At 39.5% G+C, this 10,565-nt stretch overlaps 1 protein-coding gene across 11 annotated transcripts in view; it reads left to right on the forward strand.

Annotated features, from left to right (window-relative positions):
* HIBCH (3-hydroxyisobutyryl-CoA hydrolase) overlaps positions 1–9,180 on the forward strand; it is a 107,460-nt gene extending 98,280 nt beyond the window's left edge. For 2 of the 11 annotated variants that reach the window (XM_061135611.1, XM_061135610.1), the window contains 3 exons: positions 1,529–1,648; positions 6,022–6,051; positions 6,383–8,220. In XM_061135611.1, the coding sequence (XP_060991594.1) occupies positions 1,529–1,648; positions 6,022–6,051; positions 6,383–6,631 (399 nt within the window). In that variant the 3' untranslated portion in view covers positions 6,632–8,220. The other 9 variants (XM_061135612.1, XM_061135614.1, XM_061135617.1 and 6 more) reach the window with 9 other exon arrangements.
* The last annotated feature ends 1,385 nt before the right edge of the window (positions 9,181–10,565 follow it).

A 10,565-nucleotide genomic window follows, 5' to 3' on the forward strand; every position in this document is an offset into this window, starting at 1 on the left:
CATGGCATTAACAGTTCAAAGAAAGTTTTTATTTTTTTATATTTTTTAAATTAATTAATTTATTTTTAAGCTATTTTTTTCTTTTGTATAGTTATTGACTCATTGGAAAATACCCTGATGCTGGGAGGGATTGGGGGCAGGAGGAGAAGGGGACGACAGAGGATGAGATGGCTGGATGGCATCACCGACTCGATGGGCATGAGTTTGAGTAAACTCTGGGAGTTGGTGATGGACAGGGAGGCCTGGCGTGCTGTGATTCATGGGGTCGCAAAGAGTCAGACACGACTGAGCTACTGAACTGAACTGAACTGAAGCTATTTTTTTCTTTTGTATAGTTATTTATTTATTATTTATTATTTTTGGCCGTGCTGGGTCTTCATTGCCATGGGGCTTTGCTCTGGTCGCGGCAAACAGGGACTGCTCTTCGTTGTGGTGCACGGGCCTCTCACTGCGGTGCCTGTTCTTGTTGCAGAATGTGGGCTTAGGGTGCACGGGCTTCCGTAGTTGCTGCTCATGGGCTCAGTAGCTGTGGCTTCCGGCATCTAGAGCACAGGCTCAGCTTTTGTGGCACACAGATTTAGTTGCTCTGCCGCACATGGGGGCTTCCCGGATCAGGGATCAACCCTGTGTCTCCTGCATTGGCAGGCAGATTCTTTTCTTTTTTTTTTTTTCATTTATTTTTATTAGTTGGAGGCTAATTACTTTACAACATTGTAATGGTTTTTGTCATACGTTGACATGAATCAACCATGGATTTACAAGTATTCCCCATCCCGATCCCCCCTCCCACCTCCCTCTCCACCTGATTCCTCTGGGTCTTCCCAGTGCACCAGGCCCGGGCACTTGTCTCATGCATCCAGCCTGGGCTGGGGCAGGCAGATTCTTTAGCGCTGAGCCACTAGGGAGGCCCCAAAGACTTTAAAATAGTGATTTTGGTTTTTTAATGGAAGGATTAGAAAGTTCATCTCATAGTATGCTAATAGATTGGGAATATTCTGTAGTCTTTTATCAGAAGAAAGCAGGATTATATGCATTTATATTTTTTCCTATACCTTTATGTATTCTTTTGAGTTAGGTGAAGAATAAGCCAATTTGTTGCCTTTAATTAGCTTCTTAAGCTCTCAGTTCCTGTTCATTGTCTTTACCCTCTATTTAATGTCAGTATCAGCTCTACTTTTAATGCATTTTTAAAGAGTAAAATGATCTAAATTTACTTGAATTTCTGTTAGTGTTCCTTCTTTTGAGATTAAATCTGACAGAATTTAAACTTTAGAGAACGTTTTACATATTTTTTTTTAATAAAGAAAAAATGATCTTCTTTGTGGTACTGGACTAAAATCTTTTGTTTGGTGCTTTGCCAAGATTAGGCTAAGGCATCATCTTACTTCTGTGAGATTTTGTTGTATGAAGGTATTGTTAAGGAGCAAATTTTAATGTGATTTGTATCAAAACTCAGCTAGTTTATTATTAAAAAGTAAAGGGAGTATTGGGCTAAAGCTAGTAAAAAAAATTTTTTTTTCTTTAATAGGTAATTAATAAAATGTCTCCAACTTCGCTAAAGATCACACTAAGGCAACTCTTGGAGGGGTCTTCAAAGACCTTGCCAGAAGTATTAACTATGGAATATCGGCTGAGTCAAGCTTGTATGGTAAGAATTTTTCTTTATTTTCATTTTCTAGTTGTGAAAGTCATATATGTTCATTATAGAACATGATAAATATAGAAAATTTATAAACAAGAAGATTGAAACTGTCTGTAAACCTACTCTGTGAAAATACAGTAGGCCAGTTAGCTTAAGGTGTGTGGAAATACTAGATTGTTAAGCCTTTATGAAATAGCAGTTACATTTGCATGTAATTGTAAGAAGGACTCTGACCTCTTGAAATTCAAATAGAAATTATAACCATTTTCAGAAATTATATGCCATTTTCAGGCATAGGCAAGAAGCATAAATTCTCTAAATCTAAATATATATAAAATGCACAAAGGGAAGTTATTAGTCAGTTACATGTTTCAGTTAATAGACTAGCATTAAAATACCATTATGGATACACTTAAAATAGGCAATAATCACATAGAATATTATTGATTTCATGAAATTTTTCAGTCATAGTGATTTCTTCTTCCAGATAAATTCTTTTAAAGCAAAATTATCTCTTTTGTGTTATGTGTAGAGAACCTTTGCATTAATAAACTCATCGCCTAAAGGAAATATTGTGTTTAATATCTAGAAAGCAGATATACCTAATGGACTTCCATGTCCTGGAATATTATTGTGAAGATACTCAAAATAGTTCATACAGTCATAAATTAAGCTCTATTAGTCATATCTTGAGGTTACTACATAGGATGTAAATTGCAGTGAGGTCTTTTATTATGAGTCAGTACTATGCTTGGTACTTTACATGCATCCTCTCCATTAAATAGTACACTGTCTCTAGAAAGCAGGTATGATTATTGTTTCCACTTTGCAGCTGAGGAAACAGTGGCATAGAAAAGTACCCTGCCTAAGGTGATGCAGCTGTTAAGTGGCACAGACATGGCAGGTGAAGCCAGGTGGGCAGAGTCTTGACGGCCGCCCGGGACAACTCACCCAGTCCCTGTTTTTCACATTTAGTGCACTGACTGGATGGGTAGACTCCTTCCTTCCTTCATTCTCCCAGCAAATGCATTAGCCAAACGCCAGGCACTGTGCTGCGTATTACGCTGTTGTATGTCCTTGTTCTCATGTAATTTATAGCTTCCTGAGACTATAAAGAACAAATAGAATAAGTAAAATAATTACCAATTGTGGTAAGTGCTCTAAAGGAAACATACAAGGTTGGTGATAGAATGATGTGGGGAAAAGAGGGAATAAGTAGAGATAAGTAGGTCCAGGAAAACATCTTGAGATTGTTAGCTCACCTGTGACCTGAAGGGTGAGACATGAGCATGTTGAAACGCCTTGTGGGTTTCAGCAGGGAGTGATTTGGTTTGATTTGTTTCAAGAAGGTAATTATTCCTGCTGAGTGATGATGGGGTTGCAAAGGTTTCAGAGTGGGGGTGAAGATCAGATGTGAGTTTACTGCAGTAATCCAGGTGCAGAATAGTAGTGGCTTAGACTCAAGCGGTGGCAGTGGTGAGGAATAAGTGGATTTGAGATAGATGTAGGGGATAGATTTGGTGATGGACAGGGAGGCCTGGTGTGATTCACAGGGTCGCAAAGAGTCGGACACGACTGAGCGACTGAACTGAACTGAAGGAGATAGGCCTTGATGGATATGAAGGACAGAACGCATTTAGGAGCTGGAGTTTACAGGTGTGGGTTAGAAATTTAAGTCTGAAAGACAGCACAAGTTTAAAAACAAGCAAAACTTTGGAGATTTACTTATTTACTTAACAAATAAGAGTGCTTATTGCCATGTGCTCGGCATGAATACATAGGTGAACAAAACAGACATTCACTCCTCTCATGGAACTTACTTTACAGTGGGGCAGATAAACTATAAATAGATAAATTTGTTAAATATGTAGTATATTATTATAAATACTAAGGAGAAAAAGTAAATTGGGAAGAAGGGTATGGAATAAGGAGGATAGAAGTTAAACTTGTAGATAGGATGACCAGAGAAGACCTCACTGAGATGATGTTCTTTGCGTGAAAACCTGAAAGAAGTGTGGTAGTGAGTCATGCACATATCTGGGGGGCACCTAAGTACAAAGCTCTGAGGTGAGTGAGGGGTGGCCTTCCTGTTCTAGGAAATGCAGGTAGGCCTTGTGGATTGAGAGGAGCAGGGTGGTTGGTGGGTGCGAGAGAAAGGAGATCAGAGCTGACAGGGTAGGGAACGGCTGTGCAGAGCATATATGTCCTTGGAGGTCTTTTTAAGACTTTATACGATTGCTGCAGGGGTGCCCTAATTCTCATGGCCTGCACCCAGAAAGGCAGGAACGTGGAGTAGGATTGCTATCATGGCTTTTATGGGATCATGTCCATACAGCACCAAGGGCAGAAGAATGAGTTCCTGCGAAGCTGAAGTTAAATTCATAGAAGACGTAATCGAGTCTCTCCCCTTTTCACTTCGCCTCAACATGTGGCTGCAGGTGGGGTAGAAATCTTCCCTGAACATGTCCTGTGCAGTAGTCATCTGTTTTAGCTCTGGCAACTGCTTGCTTTTGTTCTGAGTAAAATGGGAAGGCACCAGATGTGCCTTTGAGCAGTGGAGGGCCAGAATCTTATATTTTAACAGAATTGATTATTTAGGCACTGCTGTGTTGAGTTTAGAGTGGATAAGATCATATCCTGATTCTGGGAAAGACTGAAGGTCAAAGGAGAAGGGGGAAGCAGAGGATGAGATGGTTAAATGGCATCATTGACTCGATGGACATGAATTTGAGTCAACTCCAGGAGAGAGTGGAGGACAGAGGAGCCTGGAGCAGTCCATGGGGTCACAGAGTCGGACATGACTTAGTGACTGAATGACCACAGCAAGATCATATAGACCGAAAATGAGCAGTGGAAGAGAAGGAGGACAGAGGTGGGAGGACCAGGAGAGCATGGTGTCGTGAAAGCCGGAGAGGAGCGCTCCAAGGAGGAGGAGTGCTGCGACGCCTCTAGTAGACAAGAATAAAGGCATACTATGCAATGGCAACACTGAAGTGACAGGTGATTTTGGCAAGCCATTTCAGGGGTGTGTTGAGGCAAAAGTTACAGTGTGGTAAGTTGGGGAGGGGAGGGGAAATGAGTAAATGGGATGTGAAGAAGCTAAGACTGTGTTCATAACCTTTTCTTCTTGAAAGAGAAACGGGGGAGAAGCTGAGGCTGTGAAATCAAGTGAGATTCCTTTTTTATTTTGTAAGGTGGAAGTTACTAAAACATGTTTGTAAATGATTGGGAATGATCCAACAGGGGAAAAGGATTATGTTAATGCTACTAATAATAGTTAACATTTACTGAGCACTTACTGTCTGTCAGATGTTGTGCTGGGATATTGATTAAAATAATCTTAGGATGGAGGTATTGATATTATCATTTCATATAAGGAAACTGGGAAGTAGAGAAATTACTGGCCCAGGGTCATGTAGCTACCAGGAGATGAGCCCAGATATTTGAAGTGCATGCATTTAACCACTGAGTTATACTGTGTACACTGACCATGCCAGGAAAAGAGAGAGAGAGAGACCTCCTCAGGCATAGCCCTCGAGAAGAGGGCAGATGAATGGGAAGGCAGGGAGGACTGGCCTTTGGCAGGGGAGAGTCCCTTCTGCCTTAGTTGGGAATTGGAAGGCATGGTGCAGATGGCTACATGGTGTAGTTGGACTGCAGGTGTTTTGATAGTGGGAATAAGAGAATGTTCATGTCTTAGGGCTTCTCTGTCTCTCTTTTTAAAAAATAAAGGTTAAGTCATTAGCTGAGAATCTAGTGTAGGAGGTTAAATCATTAGTTGAGAATCCAGTGTAGAGAGTAGAACTTGCCTAGGGGTAGAGGTTGAGAGGATGAAGACAGTGGAAGTCATATCCAGCAGTGGGAAAGAGAGCATGGATTGTGACGCAGTTTTCTGTGCCTTTTGAGATGTGTGATCATGAATTTTACGAAGCCAGTCACAGCTGTATGGTTCTTCTGCAGTGAGATTTAGCTGTGTGGACACAGGCAGAGATAAATGGTAGGGTTTAGCTGGTGCTGAGATTTTGGCAGGATAGAGTAAATGGGAGAAGAAGGCTTGAGGGAGATGAGGGCATTTTCAAGAAAATAATGACTGCATTAAATAACTGGGGAAACCGGGCTGGATGAAGAGCAAAGTGAAGCCAGAACAAATGGTGAGAGAGTCATGGGTCACTGGAGCTCAGTAAGATTGGGGGTTTGAAGCAGTGGAGATACTTGGCAAATGAGAATAGGAGGAGGTGATCAGAGGTGGTCAGTCTCTGAATGTTGTGCCTCAGGGTGTGGCCACGAGAGTGGGCACTAAAGGGGGTGGAAGAGCAGGGCTCATCAGGAAGGAGGATGCCCAGAAATTCCTCACTGAATCTTGATTTTCTTTCAGAAAGGCCATGACTTTCATGAAGGCGTTAGGGCAGGTAAGTGACACTTGTTTCCTTCCTGGCTATTATGGAAATAGGATTTGGGGGCATATATTGTTTTAAAAAGACAGTTGTTTTATTAGTCAAAATCAAACTTTTGTACAGATTGAAAAATTTTTTTAATATTACCAATATGAGGGAAGATCAATCTTTGAAACCAAAATTGTTTTAAAAATTCCAGTAGCCTTGTCACTACTCCCTAATTTCTATGAGAAGTAATCCTGCTCCTAGCAGTCACACGGACTACCTCTGCTGAGAGCAGTGTGGGTTTGTCAACTCTTTCTGCAGCTGCAGCCTCTGAAAGGTGCCTTTGTTCTCTTGCAAAAAGCCCGGAAGCCCCTGTTCTTCTTTTGTACTGCCTGGGGAAACCCCAGCCATTTTGAGCCCTGCCATCTACCACTTTGCCTATACCGAGCAGCTCAACATTGCCTTGAGAAAAAACTGCATGACACAATTAGCAGCATCTGCAAATGGTATTAATTCCTATTTTTGCTTGTCATCTTCAGTCAGAATATTAAGAAAAAGCAAGCAATTGATTTTTGTTCTAGCAAATTTGCAATCATTTTTTTATGTATGAGCTCATATCCCTATAAATAATAGCTGTCATTATGTTATGTCATTTATGTTGTATAAAATGAGTTCTTTCCCTCTGCATGTATTTTTACATATCTACGTTTCTTGTGTTTTTATTTATCGCTTTAATATAGTACAGACTCTGGATATACTCTATCTGAATAAAAGGTTATATTCTCTGAGTGGTAAGCTTCAGTAAACACTGGTCACTATGGTAGAATTCTCTTCATTTCTGGCATGATATAGTATAAGAAGTAAAAAGTCCTTTTAGAGAGCACACAGAGCTGAGTCAGCAGAGATGGTTATATGTTTTATAGAAAATATACATTCCTCCCACTGATTCCCTGCAGACACTTGCTGCGTGTGGATTAGAGCTTAGACCTCTGATGTGAGGAGGACCTGTGTGCTACTTGGTTATGCTGCTAAAGTATTCAGTGTGTGTTAATAGAAGCCCTTCTTCAAAGGTATTATTTTTAGATATACCGTTAGATATTTTAAGGAAAAAGGACTGAAACCAAGGGACATCAAAGTTCTAATTCACAGGGCAGGGGCTTATCAAGCTACTTTTTAATGAGGACTAAGTATGCAGCCTCATCTTTCAGCACAACCTCTTTATTCAGAAAGCAGTATCTATTCTGAGTAAAACTGTTAAAATGTTCTTGCATAACCAAATGTTTGCTACAATTTGCTAATTATAAAGTATGTTAGCAAATTAATTAAACTACCAAATTAGAGGAATGGTTGTCAGAAATGCTCTTAACATCTAGAATAAACTTCTTCCTTTAGAACGTACAGAAAAGAATTTTAAAAGGATTAACTCAGATTTGCTGGAGAGTTACCAAGTGGAGTTTTGAGTGGGTACCTCATGAAACCTTCTGAAAAACCTGAGTTTCCTACATGGCAAGAATGTTTTACCTGTGCTGGATTAAAAATGTTGTTAGTTTGAAATTAAGTAACCTTGAAGATTTGATTAATATTCTCTTTCCTTTTGTCCTTCAGTAGACTGTTAAGAAGGTATATAGCATTGACTTGAGTGCTTAAAAGAGATTCTTGTAGAATGTTCCAGGATTGTTTTTATTTACTCTGTCCAGGGAATGTAAAATTTTCAAATTGGCTGGGATCATAGCATCAGTGTTCAGTATCACCACTGATCAGATACTGGAATCCTGTAGTCAGGCGGCCAAACCTTGGAACCCTTCAGTATCCACATTTAATTATGCATAAATCCCCCTTCCCTCTATCTCCTGAGGCAACTTGCTGCCTTTGGTTCCCAGATTGCTTCTTTAATTATTTAGCCTTTTAGTGATAAACTCATTTTTTAATGAGTTGGCCGGTTGGCCTTGTATGTTTAAATATTTTCATTCCTCACAAAAATTATGCACATTCTAAGTATGGTTGAAATTCCCTACCACAGCCATACCAAGTATGGCCTCATTTTCTTTCTTGTTTTTAATTTTTTTGAGATAATTGTAGATTTACATGTAGTTGTGAGAAATATGGAGAGGTCCTCCATACCCTCCACCCAGTCTCCCAAATGGTAACATTTGTGTAACTGTAGTATGTGATCACAACCAGGAAACTGACCTTTTCCTCCCTTTTAGGAGGAGGTTATGGATTGCTTCATACCTAAAATCCTGTGGGGATACTGTGTGGCTATGCCAAGTGATGACTACACTTGAGATACGAGAAGTAGAGCTCGTGATAACCTGAGGTGGTCTGGTGTTTTAATTCAGTGTGAGCTAGCTGATTCAGCAAAACAGAAGGATGCATATTAATTATGTATAACGTCTCTTTCCCTGTACCTTAAGTAATTTTCCTCAGTTCAGTGTAGAGGTTAGAAGACAGATCTGGGCCCTCCACCCTCCCCTGCCTTCCCTTCAGACCACACCAACTCTAGCTTTATACAGCAGAGATTTCATTTATGATTTTATTAGAAAAAGTTTGAAGGCTTAAATCACTGGATTAGTTCAGTAGGCTGTGTTCAAGTTAGAAGCATCAGGCTTAGCATGTTAGGTCATCATCCAAATTCTGTGGGGGCTTAATTTAAGGGGGGTACGGGAAGGAACATATACAAAAATTTCAACTTTGCAGAAAAAGATGTGCTATAGAAAAATATGCCTAGTCCAAGGTAGTTTGTGTCAGTTCAGTAATTAATATCTGGTAATACCAGAAAAAAAAAAATTAACATTTCTTATGTCTCTACTTGACAGTTTTAATAGATAAAGACCAGAGTCCAAAGTGGAAACCAGCTGACCTAAAAGAAGTTACTGATGAAGATTTGAATGATTACTTCAAATCTCTGGGAAGTAATGATTTGATATTTTGAAATGATTGGATTTTTAAATATTATTTTGGAGCAGAGGTTGCCAAACTATCGCACATGGGCCAAAGCCAAGCTGCTGCCGGTTTTTTTATGTATCGCTCAGCTAAAAATGGTTTTTGCCGTTTTAAATTTGGGAGAAAAGAAATCAAAGACCAGTATGGCATGTCATGTGAAAATTACATGAAATTCAAATATCATTATCTATAAATAAAACTTCATTGGAACATGGTTTTACTCATCTGTTTATATTAATCTATGGCTGCTTTGAGTAGTTGCAGTAGAGATTGTAAGGCCTGCAAAGCCTAAAATATTTACTTATCTGGTCCTTTTCACAAGAAGTTTGCCAACCTCTATTTTAAAAGATGGAAAAATTTGAAGGTCTTTAGCGATTCCTGAGTTAGTATATCTAACTGAAATGGGAATTTTATGGTTTGGCTCTGGAAATTGGTTTTTAATGTTCAGTTCAGTTCAGTCATTCAGTTGTGTCTGACTCTTTGCGACCCCATGGACCGCAGCACGCCAGGCCTCCCTGTCCATCACCAACTCCTTGAGTTTACCCAAATTCATGTCCATTGAGTCGGTGATGCCATCCAACCATCTCATCCTCTGTCGTCCCCTTCTCCTCCTGCCCTCAATCTTTCCCAGCATCAGAGGCTTTTCAAAGGAGTCAGCTCTTCACATCTGGTGGCCAAAGGATTAGAGTTTCAGCTTCAGCATCAGTCCTTCCAATGAACACCCAGGACTGATCTCCCTTAGGATGGACTGGTTGGATCTCCTTGCTGTCCAAGCAACTCTCAAGAGTCTTCTCCAACACCACAGTTCAAAAGCATGAATTCTTCGGCGCTCAGCTTTCTTTATAGTCCAACTCTCACATCCATACATGACTATTGGAAAAACCATAGCCTTAACTAGACAGACTTTTGTTGGCAAAGTGATGTCTCTGCTTTTTAATATGCTGTCTAGGTTGGTCATAACTTTCCTTCCAAGGAGTAAGCTTTTAATGTTAAGTTTAATGTTAAGTAAAGTTATATGTAGGTTATAAAATGTTTTTAGGATACTTTGTTAACACTTCGTAGAATTTCATAGCATAAAAATCTATTTTATTTTTCCATTTATTTTTATTAGTTAAAAATCTATTTTAAAGAAGTCTGAATTACTGTAGCTGAAGTGTTCCTTTTATAACATTAGAAATCTCAAGCAGAGAGGAAAAGGTTATTATGAGATTGTCTCTTCATTATTAACTCAGCCTTGGCCTTCCCTGAAGTTAATCAGAATCCCTTCCTATGGTGAAAGTAAAAACATTATTTCTTGTTGCTTGCAATATTTGCTAATCTGGCAGAATGAGACATTAGAAAATTCTTATCTCTTAAGATAGACACTCTGCAATTTACCTCAGACTTTGGTGTGATAACACTAATCTGTCCTTACAGTAGTTCAAATCAGGAGAAAAAACTTGAAAACCCTCTGGTTTTCTGGTTTCAAGAAAATACTTGAAACCCTTTTGTTCTATGAAATACCTTCAGTAATTGCTACTGTTGACAAAATAAGTTTAAGGTACACAACTGTCAAAGCTAAGGTTTTTCCAGTAGTCATGTATGGATGTGAGAGTTGGACC

This window comes from Dama dama, chromosome 33, assembly GCF_033118175.1.
Source record: "Dama dama isolate Ldn47 chromosome 33, ASM3311817v1, whole genome shotgun sequence".
NCBI classification, from domain to species: Eukaryota; Metazoa; Chordata; class Mammalia; order Artiodactyla; family Cervidae; genus Dama; species Dama dama.